Source organism: Elephas maximus, chromosome 4 (assembly GCF_024166365.1).
Source record: "Elephas maximus indicus isolate mEleMax1 chromosome 4, mEleMax1 primary haplotype, whole genome shotgun sequence".
NCBI classification, from domain to species: domain Eukaryota; kingdom Metazoa; phylum Chordata; class Mammalia; order Proboscidea; family Elephantidae; genus Elephas; species Elephas maximus.
The window spans coordinates 155359766-155380641 of NC_064822.1; the positions used below are offsets into that span (position 1 = coordinate 155359766).

The 20876-nt window shown below is 36.2% G+C and overlaps 1 protein-coding gene across 2 annotated transcripts in view; it reads right to left on the reverse strand.

The window, feature by feature from the left end:
- Positions 1–5020: 5020 nt before the first annotated feature.
- EPYC (epiphycan) overlaps positions 5021–20876 on the reverse strand; it is a 34534-nt gene continuing 18678 nt past the window's right edge. For both annotated transcript variants that reach the window (XM_049884038.1, XM_049884037.1), the window contains exons 4-8: positions 16231–16405; positions 12687–12845; positions 11615–11817; positions 9585–9680; positions 5021–5603 (exon numbers count right to left, since the gene is read on the reverse strand). In XM_049884038.1, coding sequence (XP_049739995.1) covers positions 5433–5603; positions 9585–9680; positions 11615–11817; positions 12687–12845; positions 16231–16405 — 804 coding nt within the window. In that variant the 3' untranslated portion in view covers positions 5021–5432. The remainder of the gene's footprint in view (positions 5604–9584; positions 9681–11614; positions 11818–12686; positions 12846–16230; positions 16406–20876) is intronic.

Genomic DNA, 20876 nt, shown 5'->3' on the forward strand with positions numbered 1-20876 from the left:
ATTCCATGTACAACAGAACAAATCACTTCCCAGTCCTGTGACATCACCATGATCTTTGCAATGCTTCAGCCCATTGTTGCAGCCACTGTGTCAATCCATCCCCTTGAGGGTTTTCCTCTTTTTCGCTGACACTGTACTTTATTTAATTGGCTCTGTAATGTTTTGTATAATAATGCCTTTCCTTTGCATCCCAGTCTTTTAGTTTACTATTTTTTTCCTAGAAAACAAAAGCGATTTTATAATGATGGTGAACTGGCAAGGCTGTGAGGACAGAGAGGCACTTTTATGGGATCTGAGTTCACTAATTATGTTCCTGCAGGCAGGGTCTCATTTGGACTTTCATGGACCCCTTCCTCTATAGAAATATACTTTACGACTGTGTTGCTGTAAAGATGAATATAATCCAACCTAGGTTCATTATTACATATTTATATTTATCTTTTAATTTTTATTTTAAAAGAAATAAAACATTTTCACAGATCTCTAAAAACATTCTGGGCCCCAGGCACTGTGCCTTCTCTGCTTAAGCAATAAGTCAGCCATGCTTGCAAGAGTCTCATTTTACCCCCATGGCCCTTAGCTGCTTAGCCCATCTTTCTGTTGATCTTCCAGAAGCCGGGTACCTGGGGGACTACTCTGGATCCCCAAAATGTCTCCTCTATCATGGCTAGAAGGCCCAGGGCCATTTGGAAGTCATCACGGCCTACAAAAAGACAATGCTGAGCTTGGCGTCTCTGTCCAATCTGTGTACCATTTTGTTGCGTTACAAAACAGGAAAAAGGCAGGTTGGTGGTATATGAGGCAGAACAGTGGGGTGAAACAGGACAGGATTTTGGAGTCAGTCTTCGATCCAGTACAAATTACTGAAACTCTGTCTGTGATCTGTAACTTGGGATACTTATTATTATCCTCAATGGTTGTGAGTTAATTTAAATGCACAGCACCTTGGTAGAGTTCCTGGCACATAGGTTGTGTCCAAGAATTGGTTTCTAATGTAATTAATGTGTGTATGTGTGCACTAAGTTTAAAACAACATTTTCCAAAAAAAAAAAAAAGCAAACCTTTGCCATCAAGTTGATTCTGACTCATAGCGACCCTATAGGACAGAGTAGAACTGCCCCATAGAGTTTCCAAGGAGCACCTGGTGGATTCAAACTGCCCTCCTTTTGGTTAGCAGCCATAGCACTTAACCACTACACCACCAGGGTTTCTAAAACAACGTTTAGTATGCCTCAAAATCAAACTTTAAACCTATAAATGATTTTCTGACAATACCCACTGAGGCATACTGCCTTATAATCTCTTGTGTTTAACCATATTCTATTTTATATCAAATTGTTTGCTGTAGCTGTTCATGTTTTTAATTAACTTCACATTGTGGAAAGTTGCCATAATAACTCTATGGCCATTTTGGGAACTGCTGATTTGTCTACTAGCAGTGTTAATCATTTAACCTCATTAAAATGCATATTAAATATGATCTAGCAGACAAATTTTTTATTGTAATAATTTCCCCAATATTTCCCACAAATGCAAGCAAAAGTAACACTAGAAGATAGTTTAGACTAAAAATATTTTTATATGTTAAAATAACTGAATTTTGCTAAGTATCATTGCAACCATTGCATTTATTCTCCTTAATCTATGATAAGGAATCAAAACCAGATCTCCCATTTGGTTACCCCATTGACGTATCAAAACTAGAAAAGTCAGTGACTCTGTTTCTTTGTCAATCTGGAGACACAACCAAAGATTAACTGTTTCATTTCAGAAATATAATACTAAAATGACTTCATAAAACTTTACTCATGTTTTATTATTATTACCACTGCTACCACCACCGTTTTTTATGTGTTTCTGGGAACATTTAAAGGTAGAGAAGGAAGGACATACTCAATGGTAAGTCAATGTTTGCTTAATACTGCTAGGATTTGGAGATTGTGGTAGGCAGAATTTTAGATATGACTCCTCAAAATTCCTGTCCTCTGGTTATTGAACTAAACGCTAACATTGTTTGTTGATGTTCTTGTTGTTAAGAGCCATCGAGTCGGTACCAACTCATAGCGACCTTATGTACAACAGAATGGAACACTACCTGGTCCTGCCATCCTCACAATCTTTGTTATGCTTGAGCTCATTGTTGCAGCCACTGTGTTAATCCATCTTGTTGAGCATCTTCCTCTTTTTCACTAACCCTCTCCTATGCCAGGCATTATGCCCTTCTCCAGCAACTGGTCCATTGTGATAACATGTCCAAAGTATGGGAGACAAAGTCTTGCCATCTTTACTTCTTCCTTCAGTACCATTGGTTCCTGATCATATGCTATCTCCTGAAATGTTCAAACAATGACCAATTCTTTTTGGTATAGTGACTCTATGTATTCCTTTCATCTTCTTTTGGTGCTTCCTGGGTCATGTAATATTTTCCCAGTAGAATCCATCAGTACTGCAACTCGAGGCTTGAATTTTTCTTCAGTTCTTTCAGCTCGAGAAATACTAAGCATGTTTTTCCCTTTTGGCTTTTTAACTCCAGGTCTTTCCACATGTCATTGTAATACTTTTCCTTGTCTTCTAGAGCCACCATTTGAAATCTTCTGTTCAGCTCTTTGGCTTCATCATTTCTTCCATTTGCTGCAGCTACTCAATGTTCAAGAGCAAGTTTCAGAGTCTCTTCTGACATCCGTTTTGGTCTTTTCCTTCTTTTCTGTCTTTTTAATGACTGCTTGCTTGGTATATTGGTACTGCTGTGAAATTATTTTATGGATATAATTATAGCTTCAAGTCAATCAACCTTAAATTAGGACAGTTAACCAGATGGTCCTGACCTATCAAATGAATGTTTTAATTAAAAGCAGAGCATTTTTTTTCTGGATAACAACAGAAGAGGAAGATAGAGGGATTAGAAAGAAAAGAAGGATTTGGCCCACGATTGTTGGCTTTGAAGATGAAAGGGCCACCCAGTGAGGAATGTGGGCATCCTCTAGACGATACAAGTGGCCCCTAGCTGACACCCAGGAAATGGGAACCTCAGTTCTACAACGAAAAAGAGCTGAATTCTGACAACAAACTGAATGAGATTAGAAGTGGATTCTTCCCCATATCATCCAGATAAAAACCTAGCTGAGCCACACCTTGATTTTGGTTTTATGAAATCTTAAGTAGAGAACCGGAAACCCTGGTGGCATAATGGTTAAGTGCTACAGCTGCTAACCCAAGGGTCGGCAGTTCAAATCCGCCAGGTGCTCCTTGGAAACTCTACGGGGCAGTTCTACTCTGTTCTATAGGGTCGCTATGAGTCAGAATCGACTCGACGGCACTGGGTTTGGTTTTTTGGTTTTGGTAAGTAAAGAACCCAGATGACCCATGTGCGATTTTACACAGAAATAATAAATGGGTGATTTTTTGTTTGTTTCTTTTGTGTTCTAAGCCACTAATTTTGTGGTAATTTATTAGGCAGTGATAGAAAAATATATAGAGATATAACACTAAAATGAAATTTCATTTTTAGTTATGAGGGAATGTATTTAAAAAGCCAGAACAAAAGCTCTTTCAATCAGTTTTTAAATGTCACCAGTTTGTGGCAGTTCATGGCTATTTAATTTCAAGCTTTTCAAATTTTGGTGTGCACAAATTCTGATTGAATACATGATTAGTTTTTCTCCATAGTTCTCCAACAAATTGACATGGATTTTTATTATTAAGATCTATTGGCGTTTTATTTATTTATTTTAATCGAAATGAGGCAATACTCATGCATCTAAAGCAGAGACACATTGGAACATTTGCTACATTTCAGAAATTCTGGTTTTAGCTATTGTGTCTACAAATCATGATATATGGAGCATGATGCAGAACAATGAGAAAAAAAATCAGACAATTAGGCTAAGAAATGTGTTTGCTTGAAATAGCTGAAAATAAAAACATGTATTGTGGTTTTCAAATGTTGGGTGTGTATTGTCCAGTAGTTGCCTGGCTTTGTTACTTGGGTATATTACTCCAGAAATAGATGATGCAATGATGGAAATTGCATATGACACCATTTTAGTGAGGTTATAGAAAGTGATGCACTCTCTCGTACTGCAGTGAGAGTATTAGTAGATTTAACATTTTAAGGACGATTTAATAACATTTATTGAAATTTATAATATTATGTTCTTTGACTTTTATGAGTTTCACTTTTATGAGTTTATCCATAAATATGCTCTCAGTGGTACAACAAAGGTATTCATGTTCATGCAAGACTCTTCTTTGCAGTCTCAGTGTAAATACAAAAAACGGAATGTGTGACATCCATAAAATATACGGATATGTGGTTTTCCAAATCAGTAGAGATGTATATGCTGATATGGAAAGATTATCAAGAAATATTTTTAAGTGAAACAAGCATGGCTGAGAGTAGCACTTATCTTTTGTGTTTAAAAATTCCGTACTTACGTGTATAGATACATGCACAGTGGTAACAGGTACAGGCATGGGGCACATGCACTTACATTTTTGTATGAAAAGGGGAAATTAAGTATGCGCACATTTTTGTTTCTCATGAAAAGTTTCCTGAAGATATAAAAGAAATCATCGATCTAGTCAGGGGATCTTGGGGTCTGGAGCTGGATGGAAACTCACTTTGCATTCCATACTCTTTGTCACCTTTCAATTTTTAACCAGGTGCCTATAGCATGATCAGATATTTTAAAAGGATCAACTCTCCTTAGAAGGTATTCCTTAGCTTCTTCCCTAGCATAACTACCATATCATCTTCTATATTTTTTTCTCCACCGACACAGAAATACACCAAGTAACTAGTCAGCTTAGCAAAGATATAAAATGAATTGACAGATCTTTAAGATGAGGAGATGTTATTCAAAAATGGAAGGTTATGTGTATTGTTGGATATGATTGTTTGCATATTGTGAGCATAATGAATACTTTCCCAACAAGGCCATTGTAATTTTCAAATCCTTTTATTCTTTTCCTCATGCTCGTTCATGAATTAAGAAAAAAAAAAAAAAAAAGAACATGCTTTAGTGAAAAAAAAGAGGAATAGAAATGTTGGATAAAAAACATCTACACCTTGGAAAAGTACCTAAAGTGTTCATTTTTCAGTTTTTATCTCTGATATATTTAGTTTAAAATTACATGGGATAGGGATTCCCTAGGACATGCAAGTTACATGTGATTTCTTAATTATACCTGTACAATTGTTTTATCATTTAGTTTTGCCCGTTTGGGTCATCTTCTAGGTATATTTTTAATTTATCTGGTATTTTCTTAGATTACTAAATAGTCGACATATCATAAAATGCTTAGTTGTATTTTACATAATCATAACCTTTTTTCAGAACACAATTTAAAAATATCATGATGAGTTTTGTTTTTTAAAGTAGTAAGAATCATTTTGTTATAGTAGGCATGATCATTCTAAGCATTATTTGAAATTAGACAAGACTTCCAATTGGCAAACGAGGTAGACACATATAGGCTTGAGGAGTTTTGCTGAGATTGATAGGGTTTCCATCCAATCGAATGTCCTCCAGTGCCTTACGAATATAAGTCAAATTTTTAACATTGCAGAAGGTATCTTCATGCATCTCCAGAATGTTGTTGTTCTAGAAAAGATGAAAATAAAGTATAAAACAAGATATAATATGTCTGTAATGCTGACTAATTACCTAATCCATTTTGCTTAACACCCGTTTTTATTATTTTGTTCCTTCTTGTATTCAAAAATGCATATTAAGTGATTATTATTTGTCAAACACTTTTAAGCAATGGGAATAAATTAGTTAACAAAATAAGCATGCTCTTCCCTTAGGGAGCTGATACTTCAGTTGGGGAAATATAAGGTAGAAGGTGAAAAAAAAAGAACTTTAAGATAAGAAAGGTTATTTCCCAAAGTGATGAGTGGTATGAAGAAATGATAGTAACTGCAAAAACTTATCTTCAGAAATAGCAAGCCATTGAGCTGAGAAACAAGAAAACATAGGCATGGAAAGAGCCAAAGAGCCAAGGAAAGAACATCCCAGGCAGAGAAGACCAAGTCCAAGGTTCTGGGAAAATAGCATGGAATGCTGAAGGAATAGAAAAAAAACAGGTCATGTGGTGGAAGTGAAATGAGGGAGTTAGAGTGCAAATATAAAGACAGATAATTTATCTTTCATTTAATTTTTATTATTTCCTACCTTTTTGCTTGCTTTGGATTTAGTTTGCTCTTCTTTTACTTGTTTCTTAAGGTGGAAGATTAGGTTATAGAGTTGAGAGGTTTTTTTTGTTTCTTTGTTTTGTTTTTTGATATAGGTATTTAAAGCTGTTAATTTCCCTCAAAGCTGCTTCTTTTGTTTCATCCCATACATTTTGGTGTGTTATGTTTTTTGTTTTTATTTGTGTCAGACTATTTTATAATTTCCCTTATGATTTCTTCTTTGACCCTTTAATTATTAAGGAGAGTGTGGTTTAGCTTCCACATATTTGTGAATTTCTCAAATTGTCTTTGTTGTTGATTTCTAATTTAATTCCATTGTAACTGGATGTTATGAATTTATTGTTTTCTTAGTGATTGCTAGGCAATTGTTGTGTGCCTTCAAGTCAGTTCCAACTCATAGTGATCACAGATGACAAAGTAGAGCTGCCCCCTAGGGTTGCCTAGGCTGTAATCTTCATGGGAGCGAATCACCAGGTTTTTTTCTCCCAAGAAGCCACTGGTGGGTTAAAACCTCAGAACTTTTGGTTTGGAGCTGAGAGCTTAACCATTGTACTACCAGGATTAGTGGTAACTTAATTCAATGGAGTACAAAAACTTTGGTCCAATATACCTCCTTTACCTTCTCCCTCCTTTGTACTATTGAAAAAAAAACAAAAACCCAAACCCATTTCCATCAATTTGATTCTGGCTCATAACAACTGTATAGGGTAGAGTATAACTGTGTCATAGTGTTTCCAGACAGCACCTAGTGGATTTGAACTGCCAACCTTTTGGTTATCAGCCATAGCTCTTAACCGCTACTCCACCAGGGCTTCTTTGGACTGTTAGTGCCCCATGATTACATATTTTTATCAGCCTGTCAGCCTAATTTTTTTGTTTTATTTTTATTGTACTTTAGATGAAGGTTTACAGAACAAACTAGTTTCTCATTAAACAGTTAGTACACATATTGTTTTATGACTTTGGTTAACTACCCCACAACATGTCAACACTCTCCCTTCTCAACCTTAGGTTCCCTACTACCAGCTTTCCTGTCCCCTCCTGTATTCTAGCCCTTGCCCCAGGGCTGTCAAAGTAATATTTTAATGATTTATTTATGCGGTTGTCTTTTACAACAGACAGGAGCCAAGAACAGCTGTAGGAGTGTGAAAGATTGTAAAATTTGCAAAAATAGGACGTTCTAGGATTAGTCTATTATATTCTTTGCCCAGTTTTCCCATTTGGCAGCTGTGAAAGTGCAATGAGTAATAATATATGGGTTCTGCACTCTAATAGCCTACAGACTAGTTGAGACAAGCTCTTTAAACAAATAGTTGAAATACAGCAAGACATGTTTCATGGTGGAAATTTGTCAGGTACAATAATAATACAAGGCAGACGTGATCTTTTTTTTGGGGGGGGGAGTGCAGATTTAGAAAGGCCTCATACATGTAAAAATACATGGCTCTTGAAAGATGAACAAGGATTGTCTAGATATAAGCTTCATTAGATTGGATGTTGGCAAAGCAAACGTACCTAGATAAAGGCTTGAATGTTTTTCTATATGGTCTTAAGGAAGTCATTTGACCTTTCCTTGTAAGCATGAAGAGGATGAGCTGGTTACTCTCTAAATTCCTTTTAAAACTCTAGCTATAAGTAGCAAGGGGAAATGGAACTCAAGTAAAACACAAGGAAGATATTAATGAGGAAGAAGAATAATACAGATTTGGTGCCTTTTTGTTTGACCATTCATTCCCTTTGATGGTCAATAGGTGCACATAGTTTATAATAATTGTGCCTCATATTTAAGCGCTTATCATGAATCAGAAATTGAATTATCCGCTTTATACATTTTTATTTTATTTAATCTTCCCAATCATCGTAAGAAACAGACGATCCATTTGTTACAGACGAGAAACTTAGATGCGGGATAGGTTTCAAAATTTGTCCAGTCATTAGATAGTGTTGGAACAGGAATTTAAGCCCAGGAGATCTGCTTCTGCAGCACCCTCATTCTTAATTGCTATACATTGTTGGTATACAAATGTTGAAAAACATTTTTCAAACAAATCAGAGAAGGGGATTTCAAAAATATATATATGAACATTAAAAATACACAATTTGAGGGAGACATGTTTACTTTTTAGGTTCAGCATCTTCACAGAAAACAGTAATGAAATTTAATTCATAATTGGAACACATGTTACAAAATTTCTTTGAGGATTCCTTTGAAAACCCTCCCACCAGTCAAAAACAAGGCAAGAAATACACATACTCACAGAAATTTGGCCCCAGAAACAGAAAGACCAAAAGAAAGGCATCCAGAAACAGAATGAGGGCTGGGAAGTACAGGGCATCACTTCTGAAATGAATGTATTCAGAGAAACTCACAAAAAAGACAGTTATCCAAGACTCATAAATAGATATACACAAAAAGACACCAAAAGATACAGAAGAATAAATATTCATAGGAAGAAAAGAAAACGCACAGAGGTACACATTTATAGACTCTACAGAGAAAAACACAAGAATCCGAGACCTATTATATAGTAATATCACTTCTTGTAATGATTTGCACTTTTTTTGCTAAACAAATTTAATATTCCATTGTGATATTTTTTTCATTTGAGCTTATAATGGATATCTTCTCTACAGATTTATACCACAGAACAGAGGAAATTGCAAAAAGTTCGTTACAGCTGTAGGCCAATAGTTACATATGAAATGAAAAATAATTTATATTCATCTATTTTAACAACCAAAAATGTTTGTTTCAGCTGAACATATTTTTAATCACTTTGATGAAAAATAAAACATATTGGATCAAGATTTTTGAAAATGTGTTTTTACTCATAACTTCAAAAATAAGATGTAGTTCAATGAGAATTAAAATAACCTAAACTCTCAAATATGTTGGTTTAGAAAAAAATTACATTTTCTTAATCCAGAGAGATGGGCGTTTGTCATTTCTCAGCAGATAGGAATGTCCTAGGATTGAATTTAATTCACTATTTCAAACCTAAAATGAATAGCTGAAATTGATATTTTTTTCCAAAAACTAGAAATTAAATTAGATTTTTCTTACTCCCTTTTTTTTTCCATTCTATTCCTCACAAATTTCTTCAGCAGGTGGAAATTCTTTTTTTTTTTCAAGATAATTACATTATTATGTGGCAAAAAAATGAAAATAAAAGCAATGATTGTCAGAAATTGATCAGGGTGGATAGAATCATGAATGCAAGGATACCTTGTACTCAAATTGAGAGAGAGAACGAACAAGTGGGAGAAGAAAAAGAAGGAAAAAAGGTCATAGTGTGTCAAAACACCATTATAAACAATTGTTTGTGTCCCAGACCTCCTCTCGTTTGATTAGTGTTCCCTGGAGCGTATCTTACTGGTAAAAGCTTACCTGGAGGTGAAGGGCCCTTAAGTTTTCTGGGAGTGGCATAGGAATGTGGTCCAAGTTGTTATCCGTAAGGTAGAGATGATGGAGATCATACATATCCTGTGAACATTCCAGACATAGGGACACAGTAGAAGTTATTGATGTCTCAGTTGTATTTTCTATTCCCTACACACGCAACTATTTGTAAAGTAATATGTACCCAGCCAGTTCTTATTTCATAAAGTTGAGGCAGACTAATGCTCTCTGCTACTAGACAATTTAAATGAGTTTTGGAATGCTTGATAGCTAGCAACTATTTCTTCATGACGATGAAAATTGTTTCTCAATCTTTAGAAGAATCTTTGTCCACTCTAACTTTTTCAGCTTCAGCAAGGCAGCTACTTCCCATGGAAGTCATTTTTGGGTAGGATTTTGAAGATTTTTGTGAGGCATCACAAGAATTTTCTTCAATTTTATATGTATGAAGAAATGAGAACTGATTTAACTCGCAGGGATTAAGCAGGGCTAGGAATTGTAGAGGAACTTTATAGACTACAGTTTGTCAGAATTGGGTTTAAAGGAAGATACTACAGCTCTGTTTTTTCACATGAAGGCGTTGCTGGATAAAGAGACTTAAATTCTGAGCTGAGATGAGGAAAGAAATATATAAGCTACTAGTCTCGACATAGACAAGAAAAACAAGGTGAAAGCAGGTTCCTGATTCTGATGGTTTTGAACAGCAGCCTAAAGGTTCAGGGCTCCTAGCAATGAATGAATGAACTCAAGGACAAACAACTAGTAAGTCATCTAGCAATTCAGATGACCCCACTGGAGCAACAATGAGACTCTTCTTTTGTTTTTTCTTTAAAAAATACCAAAACAATAATGACAGCAAAACAAAACACTGAGATAGTATAGTGATTTAAGGGCATGGCTCTGGAACAAACACTGGGGTTCAAACCCTGACTTTCTCATTGACTGATGTGAGACACTGAGCAAGTTAGTTAATCTCTCTGTGTCTCCGTTTTTTCATATGTAGAATGGTGATAATACTAATATCAACCACAAAAGGTGACTGTAAGGATTAAAAAGTTACTAAATGTGAAGTGCTTCAATTAATGCCTGGCACACATAATACGTGCTACACGTATTTGGAAATATATGCCAGGTTTTTCTTGTTGTGGTACATACGAATATAAACGTCTCCAGAATTATGATAACATATGAAGTGTAATACACTGTCATAAATGATAACTTTGATGGTAATGGTGGGTAATACAACAGTGAGAGCCATGTGGTGGGAGCCTACTACCGTCTTGTCCTTGTCACTTCCACCCATGATGACTCAGCCATGGAAAGATGCAGGAGCCAACCTTTTAATTGCTGGATATCATCCCCTTCCTGAGTTTTCTTTTCCTTTCCAAACAAACCAGATTAGGACGTGTGGCCTCGGGGGAATACTGTGCAACTCCTTCAAATTGTATTTTATAATTGTCTGTTGAATAAGTACTTAAAGGGGCAGCTTGAATGGAAGATAAGTGGGTTAGAAAGCCTGCTGGTAACTGTTTTCAGACTCTATGCTGTTGTTTCAAGCAAGTCAGTCTGTCCGCATACTTTCTTCCTCTACTTAGAGAACAAAATCCTTTAAGATTAATAGCTATCTTCCTTACAAGTTACTTTAGGAGCCTTCTATCCTGAAGACATTATCCACACCATGTACAAATGGCTTATCCTTTTAACCACATACTTTCCCTAAGCAGAATTCTTGGTAAAAATGAATTCTCTGGCTTACACTATTTTCAAGTGCTTCTTATAGATGAGTGCTCCTGGTAGCCACCTACTTCTTATTCCAACTCTGCTTTCTGTTCTTGAGGCTTGACTACTCTCAGAACTTAGTAGGATACAGTATTTCTTAACAAACATAAAAAATAGGGCCACCTGGTTTATTTTAGAAGTTAAAAATCTCACCAACGTGAATTATAGAAATAAAAAGGCTGCTCATTGACAGTGAATGGAATGAAAGTCCTTCTTTCATATCCAAACTTAAAACTTACTTTAAATGCTTCTTGCTTTATCCCTTTTCTACCAAGTCTATTGTTGCTAACATCAATAAATGTCAAAGTGGTTGGCAATTCTGGGAGCTGCCTTATTTTATTGTCACGCAGGACAAGCTCTCGAAGTTGAGGCAGCTTTCTGAATGCATCTTCATCAATCTCAGATATTAAATTTGATGTCAGATCAATCCTTTTTAAGTCATCTAGGAGAAAAAATGAAGGGAATACTTAAGTATTCTTGAATACTACTTGGTCACCTGAAAATAAATATCAACAGAAAATTTCTCATGTAAAAAAGCAAGTATAAATATGAATTTAATTAGCAATGGACAGTTAATGAAGTAATTATTTTTTAAACTACTTTATTAAAAATTCATTGCTTCCTCTAGATAGTATTTGTATGTATATAATTATAAGAAAGTGTAACTCTAGGAAAGAAATTGGCACATTATATTTAAACAGCTGCTATTTTCCCCATATTCTCATATACTTTGTCTGAATTTTACTTTTTAAAACATTTTTCTCAGTGATGGTAGATTGTTGTATTTTCTAATAGTCAGTGATATAGGCATTAACGGTATCTTCAAATGAATAAAATATTTTATGAAAAATAAATAAAAGAGTCAAAATTCTTTTTAGTTGGCAAAAAGTATAATTAGAATTTAGGTGTGCATCATCAATCATAAAGCAATTACACTTTAATTGAACTTTGCTCAAGAAAGCCAAATCCTATCAACTATATGACTGATATTTTGTGCTATACTCACTCTTAATGCCAGAACGTGATAATAAGATTTAGCCACATAAAGATATAATTATTTATTACTTCTACTTAGTTGAAAATAGTCAAATCAAAAGTAATAGCAAACTACACTTAGTTTTGTAACAACCTTTTAATTATTTGTTATGTTTTCTTATTATTCAAACAAATTTCTAAATAAGAAAAAAAAAAAAAAGATTCTTGAACCAAATTTGGCATTTAAGTTTCATTCTCAGTACTAACATTTTATACTGTAAAAAGTTCCAGAAAGTGTGTAAGGAAGAAAGGGATATTAATTATTGTCATTCATACTTAGGCTTGCAAAGTCATTTTTGTTGATCTTTTTAATCCTGTTAAAGCGGGAATAGAAATAAGCAGTGCTCTTGGGCAGTGGCGGAATAGCATCAAGTTCATGGTCATCGCAGTATACGGTGGTACTTATACAAGTACACAGAAGGCAGGTGGGAAGGTCTAAAAGGTAGAGGCAGATAATTACATGTAAGTAACAAAAACAGTTTATAAGAAAGAATGTGGTTAGATATGTTTGATAAATAAGATAAAACTCTCACACAAACCTTTGTGGTATATTGCCTATGGTCTCAGATAGTTTTCTGTAAATGGAATATTTAAGTCAAATGTATCAATTAAAGCTGCCCCAACAATGAGCACATTCTTTGTAATATTTTAAAATTGTATTTTACATTATGATGTGGCTACAGTATTGTTGCTAATTTTATACTTGTTAGAAAATCTGTTTCCAAGATGTGAATATTAAAATCATGAGTTTTATGGAGTTAAAACAATGCATGTAATATTTAATTAGGTTTTTGGCTCACTTTTTAAACATCCCACTTAAAGAAAATCAGATGCAAGAGAAAGATAGTGCAAAACTAATTTTAATTAACATTCATTTACTCAATACATTAATCATGTCTAGGTAACTGGCACCAGACTAGCTGGTTAAACAGTGGTGAGCATAGAGACACTGCTGTATTTCATAACCTGCTATGTAAGATACGGAGCCGTGGTGGCCCAGTGGTTAAAAGTTTGGCTGCTAACTAGAAGATCAGCAGTTCGAATCCACCAGCTCCTTGGAAACCCTATGGGGCAGTTCTACTGTGTCCTACAGGGTCACTATGGGTTGGAATCAACTTGATGGCAATGTCTATTTGAGATAGATGTGAATTAAACAATTACACAAGGAAATAAAAATTATGACTGTGATAAGTGTCGTAAGAACTAAATGAGCATAAAATAGAGGAATTTGACCCAGTTTTTTTTTTTTGGGGGGGGGGAGCCATGGAAAGGTTGTCTGAGGAGGTGATAATTGAGCCGAGATCTGCAGGAAGGGAAGGAGTTAATTGTGCAAGACGGAAGGGAAGAGCATGCCAGGCTCTTTAAGGGGAAGTTATAAAATATTTAATACTTGCTAATTTCTCCCAGTCATAAATTAACCTTTCTCACTTACCATAAAACTTTAAAAAGTAAGGCATTTGATTCTTCTATATATTCGTAGCCTCACTAATTTAGCAAAAATTGCTTAGGGTCATTTTTATAAACTCACACCAGTTGTAATTTAACTCTAGTTTGTTCACTCAAGCCTGTATTCTTAAAGAACTGTGTTATTAATAGAAATGTATTTTGATTTTTAAGGTACTGAATGTTACCAGCGTACCTAACTTTGATGAATTCATGAGACTTAAATTTCATTTTGAAATTTCTGCAGATGCTTCTTATATGGAAATTAACATGAGAATTGAAGTTTTAACTTCATTATTCACCATCATATTACTTTTGAGACACAAATAAGAAAAAAAAGTCTTAGCTTTTTTTTATTATTTCAAAACTGCCATTATTGAGCCATGATTTGAACTAAAACTTTAAAAAATATATATCTCATTTAAAAGATTGGGGGTTATGTTTCACCGTTGTTCCTCGATAAGGTAAAAAGAAAATAAATCAGTCAATCCTTGAAGGATCTGAGATTCTGTAAAAGTAAACAATGTTCTTGGGATCTTTAGTTTTCTTATTGTGGAGGTTTTCCGTTAGATAATTACTTCCTTATCATATTGTGTGTGTCTATCCTTCTAGTAGATACTGTCTTAGGATTTAGTGGTCTACCTTTAAATCTGAGCACCACTATGTACCACCTCTGTGATCCTGGACAAACTTCATAGGATGTTGCAGTCAGTTTTTCTGTCTATAAAATGGAGAAAACAGTACCTAGGACATAGAGTTGTTGGAACTATTCAGAGTTAGTGTGCAGTTAAAATGAATGAACTTTTCCATTAATAGAATATTGATGATAATTATGATTTGCTATGGTTTTTTTATGGGCCAGGCACGGCATTCATTCATTTAATCCTCACAACAAATCTATGATGTAGGTTTTATTATTATATTATTCCATTTCTTTAGATGAGGCATAAAAAGATTAAATGTCTTGCTCTAGGCTGTATATGCGGCAAGTGGAAGGGATTGATATGGATGGTTTGGTTCCTCTAAGAGACTCTCAGTTTTGATTCCTGTGCCCTTGCCCTTAGTTCAAAACACCAAAACCAAACCCACTGCTGTCCAGTCAATTCTGACGACCCTATGTCTTACAGAGTAGAACTGAGCTCTATAGAGTTCTCTTGGCTGTAATCTTTAAGAAGCAGATCACCAGGCCTTTTTCCTGAGGCACTGCTGGATGGGTTTAAACTGCCAGCCTTTCTGTTAAGGGTGCTCTTAGTCTTGCCCTATGTTTTCTTGCTCTTCCCTTGCTTTTTTTCTTCCCGTATGTTCTGTACAGACTTTGCATAATACCTGTAATACATTATTGCCTCTATATTTGTTTACATGTCAGACTCCCTGTACTAGACATAAAGATCCTTGAGAACAGTGGCCATTTTAAAATCAGCTCTGTATCTTCAGAATTTAGAGTATAGAGACACTCGATACTAGCGAAACATTTGCAGCGGAAACCCTGCTCATTTTTTTACATCCCCTCAAGGCACCTCTCTGCAGTGTGTAAATTCATCCTGGTGTGAGTCCGCCTGAGTATCCTCAAGGCTGACACTGACAAATTCTAGAAAGAAATATAGTAAATCATAGAATCACATCCAGCACCAGGAATTCCTTCTCACGAACTAAACGGCTCTAATTTAGATCAATTTTCGGGCCATTTAAAATGGAGCCGGAAGTTACGGAATGCTTTCCTGTCTTTGCCTCTCTCTGCGGCTTCCTGGGACTGAGTAAGATGTCCATTGCCTATCACGTAACACAGAGAAGGATCAGAAGGGGCTGGCTTCAAACCCAGTTTGTGAAACTAATATCTATATGATCTCTGACAGCTCTTTGAGCTACAGTTTCCTTGGTGATAATGAAAAGAGTATTACTAACTCCTTTATAAGGAGATTGTAATAGCCAAATGAGGTAATCTTGTGAAGTGCTGAGTATTATGGCCCACAGATAGTAAGCAGTCAGCCAATGTAAAATATTATTATTTGTATCATCACAATCGTCATCTTTATCTTCACTTTGAACTGCTTTGGTCTGATCTCAGAGGCATAGACTCTGATTTGGTTTTCCAGGAATACATTTCACAAAAAGGTTTTGAATAAGGCATGCCAGACACATATTTTCATCAAAAATCTTTAGTTTTGTTTTTTTTTTGATAATTTGAATAAAACCAAAGCAGAATTGTTAAAAACCAATTTATATTGGAATAAAAAAATGCATGTGTATCCCCTGCTTCAAACCTAGTTTCTTCCAAAATTTTCCTTGTGTCATGCAGGTTCTCTTGGGAGTTGGAGGTTGGCAGTTTTGAGGGATGGCTAAGTGGACTGAATTACAATTCAGCTTTGATGTACCCAACCTTCATTGGTGTCGGGGCCCAAAACACCAGTGAATTCCGGCTCCTGTGGGGAAGAGCCATCGATCAGCCTGGGGGTGGACTCTTCCTCTTTCTCTTCACCCTCCTCCTCTTCAGGCAATGGCGGCGGAGTCAGGAGCTCTCTGTTCCCAGACGGCATCACAGTCCCTATTTCAATCTGAGAAAGAAGCACAGTTTCATCAGGCAACCTTTTCATCACCAACTGGGGCAGTGACACAAATTTAAAATGTACCCACAATGGCCACAAGAGGGCACTCCTGTTCTGAAGTTCAACTCACTATGGCCTGCTTGCCAGATAGGGCGCATATGGTTCTTGTTATGTTATTGTTTTTAATTACTTCTGCCTTCTCAAGCCTTAGCAATCTTTTCCAATGCCTTTTTTTTTTTTTGTCTTTTTGCTCCTTTTAATGTCCTGTGTCTTTTTATGTCATAGATTTGGAAAAACGCCTTTATTGTTTTCCAAATACATAGCATTGCAAAAATGCATTATGGTTGTGAAAGATTCAAATTACCACAGAAGTACTCAAAGTAAAATGTGAAAGTTCCCTTCTCCAACCAACCCTAACATATTCTCCTTAAAGGTAATAATAATAACTGGTAAGAAATTGATGCTTATTTTCCAATCCTTTTAATCCTAGGTTTCTTAGATTCAAATGTTTTGACCCTTCCCATTTATACTTCCTCCAATGGCATTTTACTGAAAAGTGTCATTTTTACTAAACTACGATATATGAAAAAATAACAACTACGTAATTTGATTATCATCTGCCATTTCTCACATATTTTCAGTATTGTTTTGAATGCCAAATATTACCAACAAAATATTTGGTATCTTAAAATTGACATTTTAGACAGCTTAGAGAGTAGGAGGCTTTTATAAGTTTGAGAAAACACTCAACAATTTTTTCAGAGCTCATATTTTAAATTACACTTGCTTTTTTCCTTCTTACTTTCGTCTTCTAAGTAATGAGTTGTTGCTTCTAAGAACACCGTCTGAGTTTAGAACAACACCTAACTCTCAGCTCCCTTCCCTTGTCTCAATGTCAATTTCTTTGCATTACTTAGTAAATGTCTATCTCCCTTAAGACCTTGTAGGCTTGGGCAGGAAGTCTTCCCGAAATCAAGTGGCCACATACAGAGACTACCCTTTGGAGCCGTCCTCACGTCGTCCCCCAAATCCCAGGTTCTCCCTTAACTACAACTCTGTAGCCTCTTGCTCCTCTCCACCCTTCTTCACTTGCATTCGTTTAAAAAGCAAAGAATACCTAAATCACTTTGTAATTATTTATTGCCAAAATGATACACAAGTTATTACTTTCATATATAAAATGGGTACATAATTGGGCCAGAATGTTCCTTAGAAGCAAGGATGGTGAGACTTCATCTCACATACTTTGGATGTGTCATCAAGGGGAACCAGTTCCTGGAGAATGACATCATGCCTGGTAAAGTAGAGGGTCAGTGAAAAAGAGGAAGACTCTCAATGAGATGGACTGACTCGGTGGCTGCAACAACGGGCTCAAGCATAACAACAATTGTGATGGTGGTGCAGGACCAGGCAGTGTTTTATTCTGTTGTGCAGAGTTGCAGTGAGTCAGAACTGACTCGACGGCACCTAACACCAACAACATCTTCAAGATGTTTTAGATAATCATAACATTTTAAAGATACATCTATTATTCAATGATGCTTTTGACAGATTTGAGTAAATTGTTTCACAAATCAAAACTCTCTCTCAAAAAATCACTACAATTTCTTTTGTGAGTTTGCTTTTCTCATTTGTACCTTCTGTGTTTCTGGGGCATTCTACATCTCTCTATTTCAAGCCTTCTTACACTGTATTGTTTTAGTTCCAACCATTTCCTGACTGTCTAGACCAATTTGATGGTAAACTCTGAGTTGCATCTTTTATCTTCGTACCTACAAGCTGTGGCACAATAGACGCTGAACAGGTCCTTATTGGAGTACACTTTAAAAAAAAGAAAAATTCATTTGCTTGTCCAAAACATACCTAATTCACAACTCTGTGCTTCATTTTACAGATTTTGCTGAGAAGAATCAAAGATAAAACCATGAAATCAAATCAAAAACAGATCACACCGTTTTTGGTGCACTCAGAAGCCATACGTGAAGATATTAGGAAGCTTGGCCCGAAACCTCTGGTGAGAATCATGGGTCTAGTTCTTTAAACAGAGAAACATACGGTTCCCATCTGTGGGGTCAGAATGAGGTAGATTAAGAAGGAATGGGTTTGCAGGGAGACGAAAAGGAGGCTCCAGGAAGAGCTGAAATTGAGACAGATGTTTCATGGAACAGAGGGAGCCTACAGGGAGAAACACATTCCAGATACGTTGCCTTGAATCTTTAGCTTTGCAGGAAAAATATTTGCACATACTGTTTTCCAGATCATTGTTTTTCCACTGATTGGATGTGAAGCTGTATGATTTCACTTGTCATCCAATGTAATGAGGAAAAACAGCTTTGTGTGTTTATCAGGCGCTGCTTTGCTCATGCTCCCTTGCTATCGAGATGTGATTGTTGAACAACTTTTAAAACCAAGGGAAAGGAATGCCTTTTCAGCTCAGCAAAATTGCAGAACATTTAACCTCAAAGTGCTCTGTCTGCAGAGCCTTTTGCATTGTGGATGCATTTATTCTCACTATTAAAAGGAAGGGATTTAGGCTTCTGTCTTTTTTCCTCTTTTAACTGTTTTCATACTGGGATATGAAGGTGTGAAGCAATGCGTGCAAAGAAACGAGGCCAGAGAAACATAACCGCGTGATTCACTGTGTGGTAGACTTTTATACTTAAGGTGCAGAAACCTGAATTTGGGCAATAACATAAATGGCCAGAAAACACCGCTCATGTTTTACCCCAAGCTACAGCTGATAACACTCAAATGTAAATGTAATTATGCCTCTGATATATCTACTAATTCTCTTAGAGTCTTCCTCCATTCTTTGGCCTTTATACTTTATTTTACTCTGACATGCTTCCTACTGCATCCACTTTTTCATCATGTTTCCCTCAGTTTAAAAATACAGCTTTGTCATTCTTAATTGACATAGAGTTGATTCTGACTCATGGCAATCCCATGTGTGCAGAGTAGAACTGCTCCACAGGGTTTTCAAGGCTGTGGACCTTTGGAAGCAGATTGTCAGGCCTATCTTCTAAGGCATCTCTGGGTGGATTCAAACCACCAACCCTTCCGCTAGTAGTTGAATGCTTAACCATTTGCAGCACTCAAAAAAAAAAGAACATTGCCATCGAGTCTATTCCAACTCATAGAGGACCTACAGGACAGAGTAGAACTGCCCGTTAGGGTTTCCAAGGAGCAGCTCGTGGATTCAAACTGCCAACCTTTTGGTTAGCAGCTTGGGCTATTAATCACTGCGCCATCATAATAAAAATCATGGACCTCTAAAAAACAATACATACAAAGGGTCATTCTTACATATGCCTGTGATCTTGAGCGTCATTGCACTTACCTATCTTCTTGACCTAGTCAGAGCACAGTATATCTTAGAGTTGATTGGTTTGCAGTGAGTTATCTATTTCTAGTCTCTTTTTTACTTGATCTTAGAACATAATTTATGACCTAATAAACTGTGCTTAGGAGTACATTCTGTGTTTGTGTAAGCATATATCTCTATCAAAGATGGTGTGTTGGTCATCTAGTGCTGCTATAACAGAAGTACCAAAAGCACATGGCTTTAACAAAGAGAAATTTATTCTTTCACAGTCTAGGAGGCTATAAGTCTCCAGGGGAATTCTTTTTCTGTCTGTTGGCTATAAAAGTTCCTTGTCATCAATCTTCGCCTGGACTAGGAGCTTCTCAGTGCAGTCGTCCCGGGTCCAAGGGACTCACTATTCTCCTAGCTCTTGTTTCTTGGTGGTATGAGGTCCCCCTATGTTTCTGCTCCCTTCTCTCTTAAAGAGATTGACTTAAAACCTAATCTTGTAGATTGAGTCTTGCCTCATTAACGTAACTGCCTCTAATTCTGCCTTATTAACATCATAAGGGTAAGATTTACAACACATAGGAAAATCACATCACATGACAAAATGGTGAACAATCACACAGTACTGGGAATCATGGCCTAGCCAAGTTGACACATATTTTGGAGGGACACAATTCAATCCACAACAGATGGCAAGCGCGTAGCCCACCCACAGTAATCTGGTAGACTGAAGTCCCGGTAGATGTCAGTCTGGAGAAATTACAGTGCCCAAAGAAAGAGTCCTCGGGCCTGTCTCAGCCTCTGCAATCCACACAGCCTTCCTTCCTTGCAAGAAGCACAGACCCTCAATACAATCCCAGGGTAAAGGGGACTGAAATGACCCTGAAGTGTCTCAGACTAGGTTTCTGCTCCCCAGAGAAATAAGGACTCTCAGTAAAAAATTATTTAGTGGCATTTCTTGTACCAGATTATGTGTACTGATACATAAGTACAGCAATATTTATATTGTTATTAATTCTGCTGCAGAAGACTGGAGACTTTCATTCTGTCATAATCAGCAAGATTGTCTGTAGAACAGTCTGTCTATGAAAGTACTCAGCAGCATTTTAAAAGATAATTTCATTAAAAATAATTTTTATCAAATTCATCTGTTCCTTAGCAAAAAGC